This window comes from Microcaecilia unicolor, chromosome 1 (assembly GCF_901765095.1).
Source record: "Microcaecilia unicolor chromosome 1, aMicUni1.1, whole genome shotgun sequence".
Taxonomy (NCBI): Eukaryota; Metazoa; Chordata; class Amphibia; order Gymnophiona; family Siphonopidae; genus Microcaecilia; species Microcaecilia unicolor.
This window is the reverse complement of record NC_044031.1, coordinates 113807275-113833636: the sequence shown is the minus strand read 5'-3', so window position 1 is coordinate 113833636 and position 26362 is coordinate 113807275. Positions and strand designations below refer to the sequence as shown.

At 41.1% G+C, this 26362-nt stretch overlaps 1 protein-coding gene across 1 annotated transcript in view; it reads right to left on the bottom strand.

Moving 5' to 3' along the window:
• NEBL (nebulette) overlaps positions 1-26362 on the bottom strand; it is a 208206-nt gene that overhangs the window by 103624 nt on the left and 78220 nt on the right. Inside the window, 2 exon segments of the mRNA XM_030201905.1 lie at positions 1435-1539; positions 22351-22461. Coding sequence (XP_030057765.1) covers positions 1435-1539; positions 22351-22461 — 216 coding nt within the window.

Below are 26362 nucleotides of genomic sequence, written 5' to 3'. Positions count from 1 at the left end.
ATCAATTGTTACACCAAGTATTTTTAGGCTCTCAGAGATTGGGAGAGTAAGATCTGGGGTGATTAGAGTTGAAGGTTTGGACTTATTTTGTTGAAAGGATAAGGCAGTGCATTTTCTCAGTATTCAGTTTCAGTTGAAAAGAGTTTGCCCATAAGTTCATGGTGTTCAGACCAAGATTAATTTCATTGGTGATTTCAGACAGGTCATGTCTGAAGGGAATACAAATTGTGATATCATCAGCATAAATGAACGGGTTAAGGCCTAGATTGGATAAGGACTTGGCCAAAGGAATCAGCATTATGTTGAAGAGTGTTGGGGATAGTGGTGAGCCTTGAGGGAATGGGTGAATGGGTCACCTATATGTGGGTACAGTAGATTTTTGGGAGTTTTGGAGGGCTCACAGTTTTCACAACAAGTGTGGCAGGTAGAGTGAGATATGGGCACGGGTCCCCTTCTCTATAGTCCACTGCACCGACCACTACACTACTCCAGGGATATAACATCTGAAGCTATCATAGAGGCTGGTAAGTAATATTTTTAATCACATCTTTGAGGGGTGGGAGGAGGTCAGTGACCACTGGGGGAGTAAGGGAGGGTCATCCCTGATTTCCTCCAGTGGTCATCTGGTCATTTAGGGAACCTTTTTGTGCCTTATTCGTTCTAAAAAACAGGTCTAGATCAAAACGTTGAAGTTTCAACACTAGACGTTTTTGTTTTGTTCTATTATAGATGTAAAATGCCCAAGTGTTTAGAATGTCCTAAGCCCACACCCAAAACGCCCCTGACATGCCCTCTTGTTATATGAATGCACTGCAGACGAATTGAATAGATAAATATCTGCAAAATAGGTTTTGAAAATGTCGATTTGGATGTTTTGAGAAGAAATTTGTCCAAATGCTGCTTTATGACATTTTTGACATTTTTCTCTTTCAAAAACGACTCCCAAAGAGGCTCACAAAGAGGTAATTTTCACATTATGGGAAAATATTGTTCCGATGCCCCAGATCTGCACATAGTACTTAAACAAACAGGCAAAAAAGTAAATATATGTCATTAATTTTCAGAGGAGAAGCCATGTTGCTTTGGAGAAGCAAGAATGAACAAAGCCAGTGGCACCTAACCAGTTTATTGAGGCATGAGCTTTTGAGAACCAGAGTCCACTTTGTCAGATACAAAAACGAACATATTAATCAAGTACATTATGAAAAAAAACTTTAGGGACCCTGAACACTGACTTTTGACTTACAGTTTTATGCAATGCTTATAAGCTGCAAACTTTTCACAAGCAGTAAATCTAACAAAATGTTCCTTGTTGTCAAATATTTCCAATAATTTGTAATAGAGGTTCAGCACAATGTTGTTATACCAAATAGTTTTCATGACAGAAGCTCATTCTGAGCACAAACATTAAAAAAAAAAAAAAGAGACACTTACATTGCTTTGCACTTTGCTGGTTTTTAAAGCATGCTCCAAATAGAGCAGATTTGGAAGATCTGATGCAGGATCATGTATGCATTGCATATCTTTCTTGTATTTTACCTGAAAAAACAACATAAGCAAATGTATAATTTACCACAAACTGCAAAGAATGGCTGTTTTTATATTAAGCATAAACAAGAAACAAATGCCAGTAGGTGGCGCTCATTTATCACTGAATCAAGCACAGATTACAAGGCTCTCCTTCCAGATGAGTTTAAAGTTAACCAAATCATAATGTACATAGACCTTTATTGTTCACTTCAGTATACAATAAAGTTGACAAATACTAATAGACTGATTTTCAGTGTTTCTCAACCCAAGTTGGTTTTCAGGCCAGTTGTAATGAACATTTACCACAAGCCTTACTAGTTTTGTCATCATCCCTTCGCTCGGCCACTAAGGTTCCTATGTCTATCCCATGTACGCTTGAACTCTGCCACTCAATGTTCTGGAACTTATACCTTGGGCTACAAATCTGTTCCTGAAGTCCACCACCCTCTCACAATGTATGCACATTTGTCTCAAGCATATTCATTATAGGTATGGTGAAAATAAGAGCAGATACAAGTGCCTGCAGGACAGGCTTGAAAAACAGTGTGCTATGAAAATACTTTTTTCTCATAACTGAATTTTATCTTTTTACCTTGTCAAAAAACCTCAGTTTTATTCTCTAATACACTATTCATATTATTCTAAAGGACAATGTTTTCAAAAGAAAAAATACAAAATGCATTTTATTGATTCAAATTTTTATTTATTTATTGGGATTTATTAACCGCCTTTATGAAGAGATTCACCCAAGGTGGTGTATAGCAGGTACAGTTTAACATAAAGCTTATAATTTTATTAACAGCATAACAATAGTAATATAACCAGGGCTTTATTTGAGGGGGTACTTGGGGGTACTGAGTACCGGCACCTTTTCTATCGTCTGCTAAATTTGACCCATGGTCCCCAAGTTTTAATGAACGAGCTGAGGCTCTACACACCAATTCTACCTTGTCATAGATTCTGTGACTGGTTGCAGGGGGCCTTGCTATTGTGAGGTGGGTCCCTCAATGATCACCCCATCTATGAAGGGTGGCCTGACATTTGAGTACTGGCACCTTTTTCGCTAGAAAAAATGCACTGAATATAACCAAGAATAAACATAAATACAATAAATGAGATAAACTTTAAAAAAGTAGATTGAAACCTAATAATAGAACTACTGTGAAACAGTATCAAAATTATACACATTTAACAGCACTGAAATTCAAATATCAGAGATATAATACAAAGTTAGCATAATACAAATGATACACCTAATAAGCACACATTAGAACATTCAACTAACGTAGATATGATGCTAATGCTTTTCTGCAATACAGCTGAGGGACCAAGAGCAGATATACGATGGGAACAAGATGCGTGGTACAGAGTAAGTTGGGATAATTTGATGGTTATCTAAACTGAAGGCAAGTTCGTTGTATAATAAGATATTTTGCAAAGTGGTCATTAGATACATTGGGGTCAATATTCAAAGCAATTTAACCAAGCAGTTAGTGCCAGTGAATATCAGCACTAACCACTAAAGCCATTGTCAACAATTTTGTGGGTGGCTTGGGGGCAGGGACAGCACTTATGTGGATAAGTGCAAATATTCAGCACTAAACCACCTAAGTTAACCAGACAAATTTGACCACATAAAACTCAGTTCTATCTTTGTCCAGTTTCACTTAGGCAGTATAACAAAATCCCTGGTCAGTAGCCCTTCAGGGGACTGGTTTAAGGAACTGCTTCCCTTGACTTACGAGACAAGCACTAGCTCCAGGCCCTTCACAGCTAAGATTAGGGGCTTGTTTCTAATAAAGGGATCAGAGACAGTCTACAACTAACCTTGTTAGCAAAAGTGGTCCTTATTTCCAGTATCCAGATCACTAAGGGTGACTTCCCAAGTTACCTCAACTTCCAGGGGGGGGCCTAAGACCATCTGCCACCTAAGGCGAGGAGTCACCACCACCACCCATATACCCTCTCATTCTAGAGGTTTCCTTCATGTGAAAAACATGTGAAAAAGTCTCACCACCTGTACATTAACGCTACTGAGGTATTTAAACGTCTCTACATATCCTCTCTTTCCCGTCTCTCTTCCAGCATATACATATTGAGGTTCATGAGCCTGTCCCTATATGTTTTATGACAGAGACCACTGACCAATTTAGTAGCCGCCTCTGGACTGACTTCATCCTGTTTATCTTTCCATAGGTGCGGTCTCCAGAATTGTACTGGGCCTCACCAGAGACTTGTACAAGGAAACTATCACCTCTTTTTTATCGTTTATCGTTTATTATTTACTATACCGTTACTTATTGCAAGCAAAACAGAACGGTTTACATAAAAGAAAAAATATTTAAAACACTTAAAAACACTCATAGTAACATCTAGGAAATCCAATAATTGATAGGAAAGCATGGCAAATCAAACATACAATAATTAGTAACAAACTAACAATCCTAAATAAAACCAACCTTAACATATATCATAATTCAAGCTCTAAGACTGACATCTCTTTCCTATATATATATTTTTCCTGCTGGTTATCCCTCTCCTTATGCACCAGAGCATTCTTCTGGCTTTGAGCATCGCCTTTTCTACCTGTTTGGTCACCTTAAGTTCACAATCACCCCCAAGTCCCGCTCTTCTTTCATACACAGAAGCACTTCACCCCCTATACTGTACCATTCCCATGGGTTTTTGTAACCCAAGTGCATGGCCCTGCATTTCTTAGCATTAAATCTTAGTTGCCAATTTTTGGATCATTCTTCAAGCTTCGCTAGATCCTCCATCATGCTATCCACATCTTCCAGGGTGTCCACCCTATCACAGAGTTTGGTATCATTCACAAACAGACTAACCTTACCAAACAGTCCTCCCACAATATCACTTACAACAACGTTAAAAAGAGCTGGCTCATGGATCGGCCCCTGCGGTACACCACTGATAACATCCTTTTCCTTAGAGCAAACTCCATTTACCACTACCCTCTGTCTCCTTCCACTTAACCAGTTTTCAACTCAGTCAGTCACTTTATGTCTCATACCAAGGGCATTGAGTTTACTTATCAGATGCCTGTGTGGAACTGTGTCAAAGACTTTGCTAAAATCCAAGTACACCACATCTAGTGCCCCTCCCGTGTCCAGCTGTTTGGTCACCCAGTCATATAAGTCAATCAGATTTGTCTGACAAAATCAGCGTCTAGTGCAGCGTTTTTCAACCTGTGTTGATGTTGAGAATTTACATATGTCAGCTTTATTTGCACTGTACAGGAGGATATATTCTATCTATCTATCTATCTAGTGTTGCACGATATGCAGAGTCTGGTATCTCTGCTTTCAGTTTCTGTGTGCATGCTTTTTTGTGGTTCCTTATTTTGTATAAGGTAAAAGTCATGCGCTGCATTTGCAACTAAGGTGAAATATTCTGCTGGTATCTGGTGTCTGTGTCCATCTTGTTCTAGTATCCCAGTAGCAGGTATACTGGTGTTATTTCAGTCGCATAATTAAATGAATTAACTACTTCTGAAAGTTACGGGTATGGGTGGGGATGGAGGAGATTACTTGTGGGGATGGAATGGATCTTAGCGGGGACAGATGGATAGATTCCAGTGGGGTGCCTTGACAATTTTTGCGCCTTGTGTGTCACGAGGTGAAAAAGGTTGAAAAACACTGGTCTAGTGAAACCATGCTACATCGGGTCCTGCAGTCCATTTGATTCGAGAAACCTCACAATCCTCCGCTTTAAAAGCATTTCCATTAGATAACTCACCATTGAGGTCAGACTGACCAGTCTATAGTTCACAACCTCCTCTTTACTTCTGTTCTTTTGCAGAGGGACCACATTTGCATTTCTCAAGTCCTCCGGGGCCACTCCAGACTCTAAGGAGGCATTGAAAAGGTCAGACAGCAGAGCCGCCAGAACCTCTCCGAGTTCCTTGGATGTATCCCATCGGGCCCCATCGCTTTGTCTACTTTTAGTTTGGCCAGCTCCTCATGAACACAGTCTTCTGAGAATCGGTCCTGGTCTACCGTACATCCATCCACATTAGCAATTGTTTTCTGTGGTCTTGCCCCCGGCCTTTCATCCATGAATACAGACAGAAGTAACTGTTTAGCAGTTCAGCTTTACTCTATAAATTTCTACATATTCCTCCCCCTCAGCCTTGAGCCTCACAATGTTATTATGGCACTTCCTCCTGTCACTTACATATCTAAAAAAAATGTCTTGTCCCCCAATTTTACTGTATTGGCTATCTTTTCCTTCATTTGCCTCTTCATTTTCCTGATAGCTTCTCCTAGCTTTTCTAAGTATTTTTGCCTGTTTTCCTCTTTCTGGGTCATCTTGTAATGTATGATGGGTAACATTTTTTCCCTTACCTTTTCAGCTACTACATTTGAGAACCAGAGCAGCCTTCTTTTCCTCTTACTTTTATGTAATTTTCTAACATAAAGGTTTGTTACCTTTAAAATAGCTCCTTTCAGTTTCGCCCACTGATGTTCTACTTCCTTCAGCTCTTCCCATCCAACTAACTCTTCCTTAAGAAATTCCCCCATCTCAGCAAGTTAGTTCTTTTGAAATCTAGAACCTTCAATCTTGAATAAGCCTTCTCCTCCTGCATCTTAATATTAAACCACACCATCCGGTGGTCACTAGATTGCCAAATGATCTCCCACTGTAACACTGGAAACATCCTCCTCGTTTGTAAACACCAGGTCTAGAATCGCTTCATCCCGTATCGGTTCCGTTACCTACTGCTGTAACAATTCTTCTTAGAGAATCCAAGATTCCTTTGCTTCTAAAAAAACCCTGCAGCAGGGATGCCCCAATCGACGTCCGGCATATTAAAGTCACTTATTAGTGGTACTTCCCCTTTCTTAGCTATCTTGTGAATGTCTTCATTTAAGTCTCTGTCCATTTCTTCTGACTGTGAAGGTTGCCTGTATATTACACCAATGTAAATACATTTTCCTTTCCCTTTTACCAGTTTAACCCACAGTGCTTCTTCTGTATCCCTTATGTCCTGCAATTCTGTCACTTTAATATTATTCTTAACATATAATGCCACTCCTCCACCCTTTTTCCTACCCTGTCCTTCCTGAATAGATCATAGCCAGGTATAACTACGTCCCAGTCATGGTTCTCCATAAGCCATGTCTCTGTGACCGCCACTAAATCCAAATTGGCTTCTATCATTGTAGCCTCTAGATCTAAACATTTATTAACCATACTACGGGCATTGGTATACAAGGCTCTCCAGATTTTACTCTTTTTTTTTCCCTGTTCTATAAAGGTATTTGATGTCTTGCCCTTTGGGTCTTCTCTCACCCATCCCCAGCAAATTTAGTTTAAAGGCCCCTGTAGTACTTTAGCCAGTTTGTTACAAAACACTTCATCCCTTCCTTGATAGATGGACACTATCCCTGCTCAGTAGCTCTTGGAAAATCATCCCATGGTCAACAAAACCGAAGCACTCACATTGGCACCATTCATACAGCCACACATTCAGCTCCAGGATGTGAGCTTCCCTCATCTGGCCTTTACCTTTAACAGGAAGGATCGATGAGAACACTGCCTCTGTGCCTAGGTTCTTCAACCTCTCACCCAGAGCCATGAAATCCTGCTTGATATGTTCAATAGGATACCTAATCCTGCTTGATATGTTCAATAGGATACCTAGCAATATCATTTGTGCCAACATGGATGAGCAGCATAGGATAGTGGTCAGTAGGCTTGATGAGTCTTGGCAAACTTTCTGTTACATCTCGAATCTTGGCACCAAGCAGACAATACACTTCCCTAGACATCATGTCTGGTCAGCAGATGGATGCTTCTGTAAACCCTCAGAAGAGAATCACGAACCACCACTACCTTTCGTTTCTTATTGGCCACCGATCCAGTGGCTTTGGGATTTTTGATCGCTGTTTCCTCCTGTTCTTGAGATGTTTTCAGTTCTTCTACATTCCATTCAGGGCTCTGGACTGATTCTTCATTTCAACAGAAGATGGAGTTAGGGGGGTTGATTTTGCAGGATCTGATAACCTGTGTTCTTGAGATGTTTTCAGCTCTTCTACATTCAGGGCTGTGAACCAATTCTTCATATCAACAGAAAATGGAGTTGGGGGGGGGGGTTGATTTTGCAGGATCTGGTAACCTGTGTCCAGATGTCCTCTTTCTCCACTGGATCTCCTCTTCCTTTCCTGTAGATTGCCAGTGTTTCAACATGTATCTCTGGAATGAATTTCTGGTTGACACAGATGCTTCTAAGTCTTGCCATCTCCTCTCTTAGTTCATGCACTTCTTTCATGAGGGTTTCAATGTGCATACAATTATCACAGGAAAGCAGAATCATATCCTTGCCTTGGACTGAGCAGTTTTAGGGGCATGATGTTTCTTTGCCGTTCTTCAAGTAAAGGAGGTTTTTGTATTTGTGGATAAAAGAACAAAAGAAAAAAAAGAATGCCTACTAAAGCCCCAACCCTATTTTTTTCCTTCACCTGTTCTATAAGTTGCAGGAAGCAGGTAATTTTACTGTAAGATTTAAGAACCTGTTCAGATTTACTTTGTGGGTGTAGTTCAACGTACTTTCTTGCCTGTTATTGGATATACAGTGATTTAGCTTATCCTCTTAGGCTTTAGAAATTCTATTATTATTTTTTTTTTTAATATCTGTTGTGTAGTGTATTGTGTTTGGTTGTAGGCCTAATTCAAGGGATTAATCTTACAAAGTATAGACTCAGAACTAAAACTGGTCTCAATTAATAGGTAACAGTTATGTGACAATAATTCCTTTGGTTATCCTTCCAACAATGCTACTACTACCAACAGTGCTAGAAGGGCCAGATCTTTAAAGACAGTATAACTTCTTTTCCCCCTTTTGAAATGGGGTAAAATTAAAAGCCTATAGTAAGTTGATGAATAGGTTTGAGGGTATGAGAAGGTAACTAATATCCTTATATTAGAGGTATATAAAAGTAACAAACCTCTGGTACTTGTGGAGGGGCATTTTCGAAAGGAACGTCCAAGTTGCGATTTGGAAGTCCTTGCAAAACAGTGACATCCAGGGGCGGGGAAACCCATATTTTTGAAACAAGATGAACGTCCATTTTTTGTTTCGAAAATACCTTCAGGGATGTCCAAATCCTTAAATTTCACAGTCCCTAGACATAGACATTTCTGAATTTCAGTGACTTTCGAAACCAAAGACATCCATGTCAAAAACAGCCAAATGGAAGGAGCCAGCATTTGTAGTGCACTGGTCCCCCTGACATGCCAGGACACCAACCAGGCACCCTAGGAGGCACTACAGTGGACTTCATAAATTGCTCCCAGGTACTTAGCTCCCTTATCTTGTGTGCTGAGCCCCCCAACCCCCCCCCCCTCAAAACCCACTACCCATAACTGTACACCACTACCATAGCCCTTACATGTGAAGGGGTCACCTAGATGTGGGTACAGTGGGTTTCTGGTGGGTTTTGCAAAGCTCGCTGTTTCCTCCACAAATATAACAGGTAGGGCGGGTATGGGCCTGGGTCTGCCTGTCTGAAGTGCACTGCAGTACCCACTAAAACTGCTCCTGGGACCTGCATGCACTGTCATGGACCTGAGTATGACATCTGAGGCTGGAACGACATATTTTTAAAGATGTTTTTGAGGGTGGGAGGGGTTAGTGACCACTGGGGGAGTAATGGGAGGTCATCCCCGATTCTCTCAGGTGGTCATGTGGTCATTTCGGGCAGCTTTTTGTGCCTTAGTCATAAGAAAGATCTGGGTGAAAATGTCCAACTATGGGTCAAGGATGTCCGAGTGTTAGGCACGCCCAAGTCCCGCCTTCGCTATGCCTCCGACACGCCCCTTTGAACTTTGGCCGTCCTTGCGACGGAGTGCAGTCGGAGACGTCCTAAATCGGGTTTGAATTATACTGATTTGGACGTCCCTGGGAGAAGGACGTCCATCTTCTGATTTATGTCAAAGGTGGACGTCTTTCTCTTTCAAAAATGAGCCTGTCACAACTGACAGGAAGTCCGGAGTACTAAACCCTTGGACCACTGCCAGTGACCGGCAGCAGCAGGTGAACCACCCAAACAGGAAGCGAGGCTGAACACAGACAGGCTGGTACAAACAGGACCAGAACTAGCAAGATTGGAACTGAAGCTGTTGTTAGGCAGGGCTAGAATAAGCAGGACTGGAACAAAATTCAGGATTCTCGAACAGGCTTGGCTGGAACCGGATGCGGGAAAAGACTTGGCTTGGTTGGAACCGGATGCTGGAACGGAATTGGCTTGGCTGGAACTGGATGCTGAATTATTCTCTAACAGGATTCAGGATTCTCAAACAAGCTTGGCTGGAACAGGATTCAGGATTCTCAAACAAACAGGATTCAGGATTCTCATACAAGCTTGGCTGGAACAGGATTCAGGATTCTCAAACAAACAGGATTCAAGCAGGGTCAGAACTGAAGCTGAAGGCTTGCAGGGCAGTCATAAGCAGCAAGGGAACTGAAGCTAAAGACAAACAGGGCAGACACAAACAGGATAGGAACTGAAGCTGAAGACAACAAGACAAGAACTAGCAGGAGTGGAACTGCAACAAACACACACAGACGAAAGCTCCTCGGAAGACCTCTGTTGCAAAGGCCAGCCTGAAAGTTCCCAGGTGCTTAATAAAGGTAATTACAAATGAGGTCACAGGTGAGGCTTGGCAGCAGGAACAACAGGGCAAGTCTGGAATGTTAGAACACCAGGACTGGAATGAACTCTGGAACATGTCTGGGAAACAGGAAGAAGATAGTCCACAGCCGACATAGGGCCTGGTCACCCGGAGGCGAGGTGAGTGCAGGCATGGGATACAGTCACAACCGTGACAGAGCCCAATAGTATATCATTGAGTGTGTACATGCATACCTATATATTACTTTAACTTTCCCTCAACTGAGTGTGGAATGCAGTCCATTAGTCACATTTATTGAAAAGTGTTTGAAATTTAAATGATCAACCAAAAATGGACTTCTAATAAAATATATGCTGGATTTATACACAATGAATTTCCTTTAGATATCCAACAACCCTTATAGATATCATCCAAAATCCAGCCAAAAATTAAAGGTAAAATTTAAATGAAACATACTTCTCACTCATTCAAGAGGTTTAAAGAAACTGTGCTAAATGACCAACAAATAGATGTTACAGGATCTGTGAGGTCAGAAATGCTAATGTACTTTGAACTTTGAACAAATGAGAACTCCACTCTACATATCCTCCAAACAGTTCTGTGTCATTTTTCATAAAACAGATTCCTCCTGGACAAAGAGACTGATAGTAATTTTTTCTTAAAATAATAGATACCAGGTTACAAGAATAGGTACCAGGTCAGGACCAAGAAAGATGTCTACCTTTCACTCCAGCAAGAATGGGGAAAATGAAGTAAATTCAAACTGCTTCCAGGTCAGTAAACTGATGTGACCTGGCAGAAACTCAACACTGAAATAAACTAATTAGAATGTAAACATTTTATCAAACACGTTTTATGCCCTATATCCTTGATCTTCATCCTCAGTCCTTAAAGGTCACCAATGGGTCAGGTTTTCAGGATACCATAATGAATATGCATGGGAGATCTGCACACCCATTACCTTCATTGTGTGCAAGTCTCTCTCATGCATATTCATTAGGGACAGCCTGAAAACTTAAATTGTTGGTGGAACCCAAAGACTGACAGTGAATATATTGGTGCCTCTATCTGATTATAATTCAAAAATATATCATATATTTTACATCCACTATAAATTGTATTAGATTGGTGGAAAACAAGTATGCTATGAAATATATCAACGGAAGGTACCAGCATCTATTTCTACTCAAAAGCCAGAACAAGATACAGACAATCATTCTGCATAATATGGCACAGAGCTCTATTTTCTTAAATATCCTAATCATTTCCATCTGAAGTAGCCAACCAAATATTTGAACTTAAGCCTGTAAATGTGATCAATTACAAATCCCTTGTGGCAACAACAATTTTACAGCTGCTCGATGACAAGTGGGGAGTGCACTCATTCCATACATTTTACTATTTTCCGGCTCATTGAACTAACTTTCTCTTTATATGTACGATAGCTGGTCATCCTGCTTTATGCACCTCCAGGATGCAAACTCCCAAACGAAACATATTTAGCTCAAAATGAGGATATTACGGAACATTATTAACACAGCTTGAAAGGAAGAGTTGCCATCAGTGTGTCATGCCACAGTAGCTGCATTACTGATAGCTTTGTTCACCGATTGCATAAAGAAATGCTTTATAAATAGTATTAAATGGAAATTTTAAAAGAAGGAAAATAAGTTGATACCTTTTTTTTCCTTAGACTAACAATAACTTTTTTGACAATGTCTTTTTATTTGTATTGCCTGTTTGTGTGCAATGTTTTTTAATATATTTCTTCTGCCATTGTGCAGACTTTTAAAGTGTTTAGGTGTGCAATTTTGAATTTATGCTGACGACATCCAGTTTTTGGTACCTACTGAGAAGGTATTAAGACCTTCAAATTTTTAGGATTATGCCTTTCTTCAATAAATCAGTGGATGTTGGCTAAGCACCTTAAGTTGAATGTGGCTAAAACTTGCTGGACATTCCCTTGATGATTTTCCTGCCTATTATTCCTTTGGGAGTGACATCATCCCCAAAGTTAGTAAAGCTTGTAATTTAGGTGTCATCTTGGACTCCTCTCTAAGTTTTAATCTCAGGTATATAGGATCATTAAAGATGTTTTCTTAGATTAAGACCATTGAAGCAATTAAGAGTTTTCACATTATGATAATTTCAGGATGGTAATTCAAAGCATCATTACTCCATGCTTTGATTATTGTAATGGCCTGTGAGCAGGGGTATCTAAGAATTTGCTGAGTGCACTACAAGTGGCACAAAATGATGTAGCCAGAGTTTTAGTGGGATGGTCTCGTTTTACGCATATATCTCCTGTACTGAAACAACTTCATTGCCATCCAGTACAGCAAAGAAATAAGTACAAGTTAATACCTTGAGTTTGAAAGGTTTTGTATAACAAGGTGTCTGCTCTCATTGTGGCAGGTTTGCATTTGTAGCAACCTGTCCGTGATTTGAGATCAGTAAATAAGGCTCTGCTGGAGGTGCTATCTTTTCGACTGGTGTATTTTGACACATCTCTTCAAGAAAGCCTACCCTAACGATTCAACTTAACTAAAGCCTGCCCACGTGATTCTTACCGACGATTGTTATACATTGACCATGTTTCCCATTATCCTTATTGCTATCACATATCTATTCCTTTCCATCTTCCTACGCCTACCTCCTAACGCTTTTTTCCTTCTGCACCCAATTCCTCCTATGTTCAATTTACTTATCCGTTAACCCCATTTATATTACGTTTACTACAAATTGTATATTCTTCTTACAACTTTGTAATTCTTTATATTGTTACTATGTAAGCCGCATTGAGCCTGCCATGTGTGGGAAAGGGCGGGGTACAAATGTAAAAAATAATAATAATAATAAGATCGATCAGCTAGTTTTACTGTAAAAGGCTCACAACATTGGAATACCTTACCCTTAGAGTTGAGAAAGATACAGAATTAAATACATTTTTATTTATAAAGGCTTCTAGAGGAGTATAATATAGCTGGTGGTGTCTTGTACACTTTATCCTGAATTAGAGAGGAATGTTTATTTTAGGGGAGAAAGAGAGTTACATGTTGGAGTTGGATGGTATGTTGCCTTTCTTATCCACTGAGCATTGTTCAGATCATGCAGAATATAATTTTTTAATAAATAAATAAATAACGTGGACTAACACAGCAACCACACTACCTTATCCAAGATATTATCCTCACCTGAGGAAGAAGGTTCCGGTCTTTGAAAGCTAGTCAAAAGTGTATTAAGAAAAGAAGGTATCTTATTTTTCTTTTGTTTTGTTTCTATTACCTTTACAGTGGACTAACAAGGCAACCACAGTAAATACTATGATACTATACATCCTTATTACAGCTTTCAAAATGCTTTTGGCACAAACAGGTGATTGGGTTTTTTTTAATTACTATTTATGAGTATCGGACCAGATATGAAAAGTGCAAAATCAGTAGCAGTTTCATTATGTTTCATTATGCTTACTTATTTTCTCAATCATATCCAAAATACATCACTGGGTCGATTTTCAAATGCAGGAGTCAACCTCGTTTTTTAAACAGTGGCTGTTGTATTTAAATATTTTACATCTATCCAGCGCCACTACTTGCAGACAGCCTTTTTGAGGCCTATTCAAATAATGCCGGGGAAGTCTAAGATTTTTCAGTAGCACAATACACACCTTTTTGTTCACGTCACAAACATTCAGAATCATTAGATTCATATCTTGATTGTGACTCATTACCACTTAGGAGTGTATGAATACATTTTCTGTTGTAGCAAATGATAACCCAGGTTTTGCTTTACAGATCCCTCAGTTGTTTATTGCATTTTACCCCACCCAGCAGATCTTCTGTTACTCTGTGGTAGACTCAAATGCAGCAACAGCAGTTTTAAGAAAAATAGCACTCACAAGTACTGTAAATCCACAATTCACAGGCACAGTGGAATTTCCAAAGATTTACCTACAAATCAAGGGCCCCGTTTACTAAGCCGCGTTGTGGGTGTCTCTAGCATTAGCGTGCACTAATTTTTAGCATGCGCTAAAAAGTTTGCGTGCCAACAGCACGGCTTAGTAAGCAGGGCCCCAAATGTTAACAGGGTTGCACATGCCACTAGCTTTCTTTTATAAAATGCTCATGTTCAGTGTTTCCATATAATAAATTAAATTGCAACCAGTGTGTTACATTACAATGGATTGATCTGCATACAAATAAACTGAATGTTCTTTTCTTTCCATTTTGAAAAAAATAGCTTTGGAAAAAAGTGAAGGAAATGATTGAGAGCAAAGGCAGATTGTGAAGTATGTGGACTTGTACCACAGAATTTCTATGAACTTCTGTTTCTATGTCACTCTCTCCTGACAGACCTTATGTGAGGGAGTGTGTGGTATAGCGGAAGGTGAGAACACTCCCTCACTAGGGGTAGGGTTACCATATTTGGTCCCCTCAAAAAGAGGACACATGCCCCGTCCCACCACAACCCACCCTGCCCCCTTTCACACCATCGCACCGCCCCGTCACGTATTCCCCTCCCTCCTGTCACACACCCCGTCACCCCCCCTACTACTACTACTACTACTAAACATTTCTATAGCGCTACTAGACTCACGCAGCGCTGTACAAATTAACATGAAAAGACAGTCCCTGCTCAACGGAGCTTACAATCTAAATTGGACAGACAAACAGACAGCTAGGGGTGGGGAAATTGCAGTGGTAGGGGTGATAAGTGAGGGTGTTGAGTAAGAGAGTCATGGTTAGGAGTCGAAAGCAGTAGCAAAGAGGTGGGCTTTAAGCCTAGACTTGAAGACAGCCCTCCCCGTCACCCCCCTTCCCTTACTCTACTGCCCTGGTGGTCTAGTGACCTCTTCGGGGCAGGAAAGAGCCCCCTCTTTGGTGCCCCGAGCACTGCCCTGCATCCTGTTGCTGATCTCGGCGCCGATTCAAAATGGTCGCCAAGAGTTGAAGTCTCGTGAGGTCGCTTCAACTCTCGGTGGCCATTTTGAATCGGCACCGACATCAGCAACAGGATGCAGGGCTCTTTCCTGCCCCGAAGGCGCAAAAGGTCACTTGACCACCAGGGCAGTAGAGTAGTAAGTAAGGGGAGGGGAGGGCCGGGAGGCTAGCATAGGATGGCTCGCCCGCCCGCCATTCTGCCCGTTTGTCCAGAAATCCGGACAAACGGGCAGACTGGCAAAACCCTCCCGGCTGCCCGGTCATGTCCTCAAAAAGAGGACATGTCCGAGTAAATCTGGACATATGATAACCCTAACTAGGGGGTATGTTTACTAAGGTGTGTTAGCGTTTTTAGCAGGCACCTAAAATTAGCACGCTCTAACCATGTAGGCGCCCATAGGAATATTATAGGCGCACACATGGTTAGCGCATGCTAATAGTTAGCATGCGCTAAAAACGCTGTGCACCCTTAGCGCTGCTTAGTAAACAGGGGCATAAGGTTGCAGTTTACCCACCTTACGCAGGTGGCGCTAACCTGCCATGTCAGAGACTGAGTCACAGGAGTGGGGCTCAGGCTGGAGGTGGTTAAATGCCCTGGAGCAGAGTGGATCATGGAGGCCCCGAGGCAAGAGGTCTCTAGGAGAGGGATCCCAAGTGTAGATATCTCCTGAAGGAAGGCTTCAAGTGAAAGAATACTCTGGTGTTGGCTGAGTTGCAGTACCTGTGGGGGAATCCCAGAGAAGAAAGGAGCAGCCCTAGCTCAAAGGTTTGCACTCTGTAAAAGCCTAGGGATTGCATGAGAAGGAACAGAAGACCGCGAAGGTAAATGAGTGCCTTTATTTTTCTGTGAAGACACAGGTCCTCAGTGTCCTAGTTGGAGCCAGGCCTGGATTTATATATGTGTAACTGGAACTGTAATGCGGAAGACAGAACTGTTAAGACAGTAGGAAATAAATGTTAATATGGTTGTTTCCCAGGGTGAAAATGAGTCTATAACACGAACAGGCTGTCTTGCTTTGATTACTTGTTCACCAATAAAGCTTTTCATTTGACTTTATACTGCCCTTCGCCTGTGTCTGTGAGTTCCGCACCTTATTATTTTCATTTTCTGAAATAGCCAAAATCTGTCTACACATCTACTTACATTTTGTGTAAGCCATCCTCAGCTTTTCTAAATAAAAATATGGCCAAACTGAACAGATGATGAAATGTTAACAAAAATTAGAAAAGCTCAACAATTGGACAACACAATAATAATAGGGAGTCCTTTTACTAAGGTGTGCTGAAAAATAGCCTTCGGTAGTGTAGGCGTGGGTTTTGGGTGCACGCAGATCCATTTTTCAACGCACCTGTAAAAAAGGCCTTTTTAAAATTTTTGCTGAAAATGGACGTGCGGCAAAATAAAAATTGGCAAGTGCCAGCCATTGACTTAGCAGTAAGGTCTCACGCGTAATCAGAGGGTAATGACCTACGCGTGTCAAATGCTACTTAACGTGCGTAGCTGATGCATGTCAGAAAATAAAAATTATTTTGCGGATGTGCACTAAAAATGAAATTACCGCAAGAGCCACGCAGTAGCTGGGCAGTAGATCCAAATTGGCGTACGTTGGGTGCATGTAGGTGCCTACGCGGCTTAGTAAAAGGGCCCTTAGGTGATTTCAAAAGGCAGAAAAGAGAATAGGATTAGGAAGTCAGAGAAGTTTTCAGCAGCAAAACTGTCCCCCCCCCCCCCCCCCCCCCCCCGGCACTAGGCCACCCTGTTGATCCTGTAAGCAACAGCAAAACACTGTGACTTAAGGCCTGATTTAAATTTATAATCTAGTCATAAATCCTTGGGAATGGCATTCCAGAGGAGTGGTACCCAAGCACAGAATGCAGAACTACATACATCTCCTAACCAGGCATGAACTGGAGGGGGAATACCTAGCAAGTAATCAACTTGCATCTGCAGCAGGCAACAAGGCATCTGTGGTGTCAAGGCCTTAGAGAGTTGCAGCAGATAACCAGATGACAGAACTTTGTGAACCAAGCAGAGCAGTTTGGATCAAATTCTGTAGGCAACCTGTAGACAGTGGCTTTCAATAAGAAGCAGAGTCACATCATTATAGCACTTAGCTAAAAAGATCAATCTAACAGACGGGTTCTGGAGAAGCTGCAACTTTTTGACAGGTGCCTATGAAAGGCTGTTACAAAGAGCATTGTTATCAGTGCACTTTTTCTAGTGAAAAAGGTGCGGGTACTCAAATGCTAGGCCACCCTTCAGGGGTAGGGGTAATCACTGAGGGACCCTCCTCACAATAGCCAGGCCCCCTGCAACCAGTCACAGAACCTATGACAAGGCAGAATTGGTGTGTAGAGGCTGAGCTCTTTCATTAAAACCTAGGGACCATGGGTCAATTTTAGCAGACAATGGAAAAGGTGCCAGTACTCAGTACCCCCAAGTACTCCCTCAAAAAAAGCCCTGATTGTTATAATCCAAATAAGATGTATTAAGGGGGATGAGTGAGAACTGTCAATGCCTTTTTGTCTAAAAATGGTTAAATATATCTATTCCTATAGAGGCAGAAAAAGCAAGATTTTACCACTGAGGAGATTTGAGCATCAAAGCTAGAGTCAAAAAAAACAACCCAGCATCTTTAAAGCGATCATAACATGATCAAATTTTGACTTAATTGGAAGGGAGGGCACTAAGGAAATCTACAATGCTGGCATTTAACTTTCAAATGGGAGACTGATAAAATCTGGAAAATAATAAAACCAAAACCAAAAAAGGTAAAAAGAAGCAGCTGCAAAGGTTAACAGTTAAGTCACATGTCAAGTGTGGACATTGTTCAAAAATTTGAAATGAACAAGAATTCTTATCTACTGAACTGTCTAAATAAATTCACTATGACTTCAGAGGAAAAGACTTCAGAAGCTCTCTGGCTTATCGGCTTCAAAATGCAGTTGGAACAAAATCCTGATGCTGAACTCTTTCATCATAAGTCAGAAAAGCCTCTATGCTGCTTTTCTTATTTTTAATTTAACTTTTCAAACTTAAACTTATATCTTCAATTTTATAAATTTTATGCAAGTATGTCTAGAAAATATCAATGAAGGCAACTTTCCATTGCCGAGAGCTCCTTCAATTTTATGAATTTTATGCAACTATGTCTAGAAAATATCAAGCCCCCTGTTTACTAAGCCACACGGCAGTGCCAACACAGCCCATTCAAAGCAAGGAAGGCAACTTAATTTTCCATTGCTGACAGCTCCTTCAATTTTATGAATTTTATGCAAGTGTGTCTAAAAAATATCAAGGAAGGCAACTGAGCTGTCAGCAATGGAAAGTTAAGTTGCCTTCCTTGATATTTTCTAGACATACTTGCATAAAATTCATAGAATTGAAGATATAAGTTTTAAGTTTGAAATTAAATTAAAAATAAGAGAAGCAGCATGAAGATTTTTCTGTCTTATGAAGTTTTGGCCCAGCATCAGGATTTTGTTCCAGTTGTGTTTTGAAGCCGATAAACCAGACAGCTTCTGAAGTCTTTTTCTCTGAAGCCATAGTAAATATATGTGATTATTTGGACAGTTCAGTGAATAAGAATTCTTGCTCATTTCATGTTTTTTGTTACTACTTATCAATAAGAATTTAGCCAATTGAAGTTGACATTGTTTAAAAATACCATCTTGGAAGCCCAGACCATATACATACCATGGATTAGAAAAGGCAGAAAAGACGGTCAAACAACAGCCATTATGGTTACAAGGTGAGCTGAAAGAGGCAATTAAAGCCAAAAATTTCAAAAAATGGCAAATGGATCCAAATGAAGAAAACAGGAAACAGAATAAGTACCAGCAAGTTGGATGCAGAGCTTGGATAAGGAAGGTAAAAAGAGAATTTGAAAAGAAGCTTGCTGTAGAAATGAACACTCATATCAAAAGCTATTTCAGGTACATTTACACAAGAAGTCTGTGAAGGGGTCAATTGGATCATTAGATGACCGTAGGGTAAAAGGAGCACTCAGGGAAGACAAGGTCATAGGGGAGAGACTAATATGCAAGATGAACAGCAATGCCAGAAATGATGAAGTAATATGTGAAATCAAGAAACCAAAGATTGGCAAATCACATGGACTACAAGATACACACCCCAGAGTGCTGAAAGAGCTCAAAAATGAAACTGCATATCTACTACTAGTAATCTGTAACCTGTCACTAAAATCCTCTGTGCATACGGTACCTAAATATTGGAAGGTGACTGATGAAACACAAATTTCTAAAAAGGGTTCCAAGGAACATCTGGGAAATTACAGACCACTGAGCCTGACATCAATGCCAGGCAAAATGGATGAAACTATTACAAAGAACAAAATGACATGGTTTAATGTCAACCTGGATTTATCAAAGGGAAGTCTTTCTTCACCAATCTGCTACATTTTGTTGAAGGTGAGACATGTGGATAAAGGAGAGCCAACCAGTATAGCATATCTGGATTTTCCAAAAGCATTTGATAAAAGTATCTAATAAAAAGACACCTGAGGAAATTAAAAAGCCATGGGATAAGAGGCAACGTTCTGATGTGGAATGGGAACTGATTAAAAGATTGAAAACAAAGAATAGGCCAACTTTCTCAATACAGGAAGGTAAAAACTGAACTACCCCAGGAATCTGTACTGGGACTGATGCTTTTTAGTTTATTTAAAAATATTCTGGAAATGGGAACCATAAGCGAGGTCATCAAATTTTCAGATTTCACCAAATTATTCAAAAAACATGCAAATTGTAAGAAACTGTACAAGGACTTTATGAGACTGGAAACCCAAACAACAGATTATAACTAAACAATGCTAGATTCCACATGAAGACTCATCTCTCAGGAAAAGGATCTAGGTGTCACTATGGACAATACCTTGAAATCTTTTAATCTGTGTGCAGAGCAGACTAAAACAAAAGCAAACAATGAGGGGCATTTTCGAACGGTGACGCCCATCACTAAGGACGTCCCTGCGAAGGGGCGGGCATCCTGTATTATCGAAACAACACGGGCGTCCATCTTACGTTTCGATAATATGGTCGGGGATGCCCAAATCATGAAATTTAGGTCGACCTTAGAGATGGTCATCCTTAGGTCGTTTTTGATATGGTCGTCCCCAGTTTTCAGCGATAATGGAAACCGAGGACTCCCATCTCAAAAATGACCAAATCCAAACCCCATAGGATTTTGTAGACCTCAGTTATATCTCCCCTCAGCCGTCTCTTCTCCAAGCTTAAGAGCCCTAACCTCTTTAGCCTTTCCTCATATGAGAGTTGTTCCATCCCCTTTATGATTTTGGTCACCCTTTTCTGTAGCTTTTCAAGTTCCACCATTATATCTTTTTTTGAGATGCCACAACCAGAGTTGCACACATTCAGTGACATAATCAAAAGAGAAGGATGCCCATCTTCCGACACAAATCGGGAGATGGGCGTCCTTCTCTCAGGGTCACCCAAATTGGCATAATGGAAAGCCGATTTTGGGCACCCTCAACTGCTTTCCGTCGCGGGGACGACCAAAGTTCATGGGGGCGTGTCGGCAGTGTACCGAAGTTCATGGGAGGAGCAAGCATTCGTGGTGCACTGGTCCCCCTGACATGCCAGGACAGCAACCGGGCACCCTAGGGGACACTGCAGTGGACTTCAGAAAAAGGTCCCAGGTACATAGCTCCCTTACCTTGTGTGCTGAGCCCCCCAACCCCCCCCCCCCCAAAACCCACTACCTACAACTGTACACCACTACCATAGCCCTAAGGGGTGAAGGGGGGGGCACCTAGATGTGGGTATAGTGGGTTTCGGGTGGGTTTTGGAGGGCTCACATTTACCACCACAAGTGTAACAGATAGGGGGGGAGGGCCTGGATCCGCCTGCCTGAAGTGCACTGCAGTATCCACTAAAAACTGCTCCAGGGACCTGCATACTGCTGTGATGGAGCTGGGTATGACATTTGAGGCTGGCATAGAGGCTGGAAAAAAATGTTTTCTAATTTTTTTTTTTTTTTTAGGGTGGGAGGAGGTTGGTGACCACTGGGAGAGTAAGGGGATGTCATCCCCGATTCCCTCCAGTGGTCATCTGGTCAGTTCGGGCACCTTTTCAAGGCTTGGTTATGAAAAAAACTGGACCAAGTAAAGTAATCCAGGAGCTCGTATGGGATGCCTTTCTTTTTTCCATTATCGGACGAGGACGCCCATCTCTCAACCACACCCCTATCCCGCCTTCGGTACACTGCCGACACGCCCCCATGAACTTTGGTCGTCCCCGCGACGGAAAGCAGTTGAGGATGCCCAAAATCGGCTTTCCATTATGCCAATTTGGGTGACCCTGAGAGAAGGACGCCCATCTCCCGATTTGTGTCGGAAGATGGGCATCCTTCTCTTTTGATTATGTCACTGAATGTGTGCAACACTAGTTGTGGCATCTCAAAAAAAGATATAATGGTGGAACTAGAAAAGCTACAGAAAAGGGTGACCAAAATCATAAAGGGGATGGAACAACTCTCATATGAGGAAAGGCTAAAGAGGTTAGGGCTCTTAAGCTTGGAGAAGAGACGGCTGAGGGGAGATATAACTGAGGTCTACAAAATCCTATGGGGCCCTTTTACTAAGTTGCGGTCCTTTTTACCACAGTTGGTAAAAAGGCTGAAAAAAGAAATGGCCATGTGGTAAGATTGAACTTACCATGTGGCCATGTGTGTGTGTGGGGGGGGGGGGGGGACACACTTACCATGCACTGGGGGTGGAACTACCGCTGATGCCTCTATTGGGCCAGCGGTAGTTATGGATTGATGCGCGGGAAGCCTGTGTTGGGCTTACCGCCGCTTAGTAAAAGGACCCCTAAGTGGAGTGGAACAGGCAAATGCAAATGGTTTGTTCAGTCTTTCAAAAATACAAACACTAGAAGGCACCCTACGGAGTTACAAAGTAGCACATTTAGGAGGAGATCCAATATGGCCACTTGAAGGGAGATACCAAGTGCTGCTCCATGCCTTCACCCTGTATTCCTATGAGGAAGCATAAGGGGAAGACTAGGGACTTTCCCTCCAAGTCCCAACATGCTTCACCCTACTGGCAAGTGCCAATCCCAGAGCTCCTAGTTCAGTCATCTGAAGTTACGCTGGGAGGCTCTGGCTTAAACCCAAGGTCAAGAGCAACCCATCAAAACTGGTTGTGTTGTAGTTTTCAGAACAGACCAAAGCAAATATACTTACATCACTTGCCAGGGCTGCTGCAGCTTGGGCCTGTCGGAAAGCAGCATCGTCAAGGGGGTTGTACAGGGGCTTCCCTTTCATTTCTTTATCAAATTGCTCTTTATATTTTACCTATGAAGAAAGCAAAGTTACTAAAGATTTACAGAAACTGAAGAATTCTGAGATTACTGAAGAAAAATTTGATGGCCAAAAAAAAAAAAAAAAAACACAGAGCTTTGCTTGCAGTTTTTTAAAGGGTGTCCAGAAATCTATGAAGTAAATTTTCAGCATGACACTGATGTAAAATACTGCATTTTCATGCATATAATACTCGTGTTATTTGTGTTTTTGCAAACCATGACACCACCCCCCTGCAAGAAATGGACTAAATTCAATAAATGGTGTGAAATTTGGACACACACAAAAAAAATGTGCATTGAGTTTTAATTCTATAAACGGTGCTCAGAGTTGGCCATTTATAGAATAGTGCCTACTGCCGGGATCCGGACCCAACTTTTAGATGTGAGGATTTACACTAACTGAACCCTGGTGTAAATCAATGTACCCAAAGAGGCGCAAATCCCCCAAATTCTATAATAGTGCGTATATCTTTAGTGAACGCCCCCCCCCCCCCTCCATGGCAATGCCCCCTTTTGAGTTGTGCGCTAAAGGGTTTGCTTGTGAATTTTTATAGAATAGCGCTAAACAAGATGCATGTGTAAATCCACATTGTTGCCAATGAACGCCAATAATTGATTGTTAGTGCCCAAGTATTGGCACTAACAGGCTCCTAACTCAAACTGCACATGCAATTTTAAGCACCATTTGTAAAATTCCCCTGCACATGCATAAGCGAGCTATACCAAAGTTTGGGGGGAGGGGTGTTGTACAGAGCTATTGCCTTTGGTCTCCCCTCTCCCCAAAGTCTTCCATTCACTAGCCACTCCTCCTTCTTCAGCTGCCTTTGGGCTTCCAGCTATCTGTTCCCCTCTCCTTCCCCCTCCCCAAAACCCTCCTTACTTATTTTGGTAATCTGCTCCAGCAGGGACTCTCACAGGCAGTCTTACGCATCATCAGGGCCTTTTTCTCCTCTGACACAACTTCCTGTGTACGTATCAGAGGAGGAAAAGCCCCTAATGACATGCAAGACTACCTGTGAGAGTGGAGGAGTAGCCTAGTGGTTAGTGCAGCAGATTTTGATCCTGGGGAACTGGGTTCAATTCCCACTACAACTCCTTGTGACTCTGGGCAAGTCACTCAACCCTCCATTGCCCCAGGTACAAATAAATACCTGAATATACTATGTAAACTACTTTGAATGTAGTTGCAAAAACCACAGAAAAGTGGTATATCAAGTCCCATTTCCCTTCAGTAGAGCGGATTACTAAAACAAGTAAGGAGCGCTGCGGGGAGGGAGATCGAGAGGAGTGCAGACAACAGGGAGCCCAAAAGTAGGTAAGGAGGGGAGAGGAGACACTGGCGCATGTAGAGGACTCCAGAGAAGGGGGAGCCCGAAAGCAGCAGCCCCACCACACTGGCCTAAGCAGGAAGATGTGGGAAAGCCAAGAGTCAGAGGAGATGCTGGCAGAATGCGGCAGAAGACTCCAGGAAGAGGAAGAATATTTTCACGCATATAAAAAGCGCATGTTATGAGATTTTTTTATATCTGCATCCACTCTGTGCATGCTCTATATGTGTGAGTGCATTACATGCATGAAAATACAGTATATGGATAATTCATCTGTTAAAGTTATACATATACTAAATGTCAGTAAAACATAAGTATCACTGATGAATTTAACTTTACGTTTCAACATTTTTATTAAAGGTGATTCAAACTAGTCATATCCAAGCTTGTTAACAGACGTCGATTCAGAACAGAACCAATGCATTGACATCAAAGTTAGAGAAACAGTTATCAAAAAAATGGTTTAACAGTTTTCTCTCCAAACCCCACCAACTTTATTCCTCCCCCTCCCAGGTTATTAACAACAACGTCACGTCTTCAGTGCCAAATCCCCAATTTAACATATTTACCTGCTCATCATCGGCTTAATCCATGAATTTAACATTATATGGATAAGTTACAACCTATTTGGCCGCAACCATTTAACCACAAATTATTTCATTATAATTCACCTATCTTACATTCTAAGCGATTATTACAAGCAATACAATCGGAATGGGCATCTATTAGCATGCCTTCAACAGTTTGTTAAGGTACTTTAATAAAGGTGCATGCAAGAACAATTTAAAGTATGTACAGTAGATTTTCGCACATAATAAAAATTTTGTAAAGCACGTGAGAACTTTTTAAACACAAAAATGTGAACTGGAAAGTGGCTGAAAGTCACTGCTTTTCATGTAAAGCGAATGATACATGCCTGTAGCAGGTGTTCTCCGAGGACAGCACTGTGTGCTCGGTGACTAACTCAACAGTCCACCATATTTATCTCATATTTGTGCCTGTACTTTGATGCATACAGATGTTTGGAGGCATCATATTTCAGTAGCCAACGGAGGGTTAACAGATAAACAGTGTTTTCCCATTGGAGATCAGTCATCCAGTGTTTACGTATAACACGTTTACAGCGGCCAAGCGGAAAGCGTGGCGTCAACAGGAAAAGGACTATCGAGCTGGCAGGACTGATTTGCGATCTTTTTTTTATGACATAATGTACACCTGGTGCAAAATATATGTAAAATCAAGGCACAGCATATATTTGCAGTTCAGAATGTAATAGCGGTTAGTATATATTTAAGTACAGGTGGTGCAAGGTGAGTGGATGAATGAGTGAGTGAGGTTTTCATGTTAGGGAGCAGTGCCAGTAGGCTTAACGGGGCATTGCAACACAATAAAACATTTTTGTGATATTGAAAAAATACTGGAGTCTTCGTGTAAATCTTTGTGCTCATGAGTTGAGTGTGGATTCCGTGCTACTCACTATTCTATAAAGGGCATTCATTCCAGAACACTCTTTATAGAATACTGTTCATCACCAAATTTTGAGCATCATTTACTGAATCCAGCCCTAAGTGCCAATTCTATAACAGCAATTGCACACAAAACTGCCATTATTATCCATTTCTTTATTTTGATTGCCAAATTTCCGAAGTAGTCTCGAATATCTTTAATTCATTGTGGAAACTTAAAAGATTAAGACCATTCTTTTCAAGATCAGTCTTTTGCACTTTAGTTCAGTCCAGTCATTAGTCTTAACCAAATTTGACTACTGCAATTCAATTTATGCTCACATTAAGCAGAGTCTTCTAAGAAAACTACAAACTGCACAAAATACGGCTGCCCGCCTTATTTATTAATCGCTGCTTTACGTTAAAACATCTTCTCTTCTTAAAGATCTACATTGGTTAAATATCAATGAAAGAATTTAATTTAAGCTCTGTGTTCTTGTTCATCAGATTCTTATGGTATCTTACTATCTTATATGATAGATCTCATTAAGTTATCACTACGAAATGCCACCTCATCATCTAGAGAATATCTCACACTACATTTCCCAAGTTGTAAAAAAACCTACAAAACTATCCATAATGCTAATTTTTCTTACCAATGTACCAAACTATGGAACTCATTACCCAAGTATATCAGACACTCAGTCGATTATATATTGTTTAAAGTTTACTTAATGCCCACTTCTTTAAATGTGTTCAGCTAATATGAAAAGATTTTTTTAATAGCTGTATTCATGTATTCATATGACTTGGCTTGTAATGCTTCTTCTTAATTTGTTATGTAAGCCACATTGAACTTGAGCTTTCTTGGGAAAATGCGAAGTAGAAATGTCATAATAAATAAATATCATGGAATAGCACAACTAAGGCCCAGATGCACAAAACCTAACGAGACAGCAATGTGGTTTTTACACTGGTTCTAGCTGTTTTAGCGAGCACAGAGTATAGCACGACATTCACAAAAGGTAGCAGCTGACAAAAATTGTATGCAAAGTTATTACAATGAGCCAATTACTATACAAATGTGTATGCAAAGAGATGCACAGCCGTTTTCCAAGCG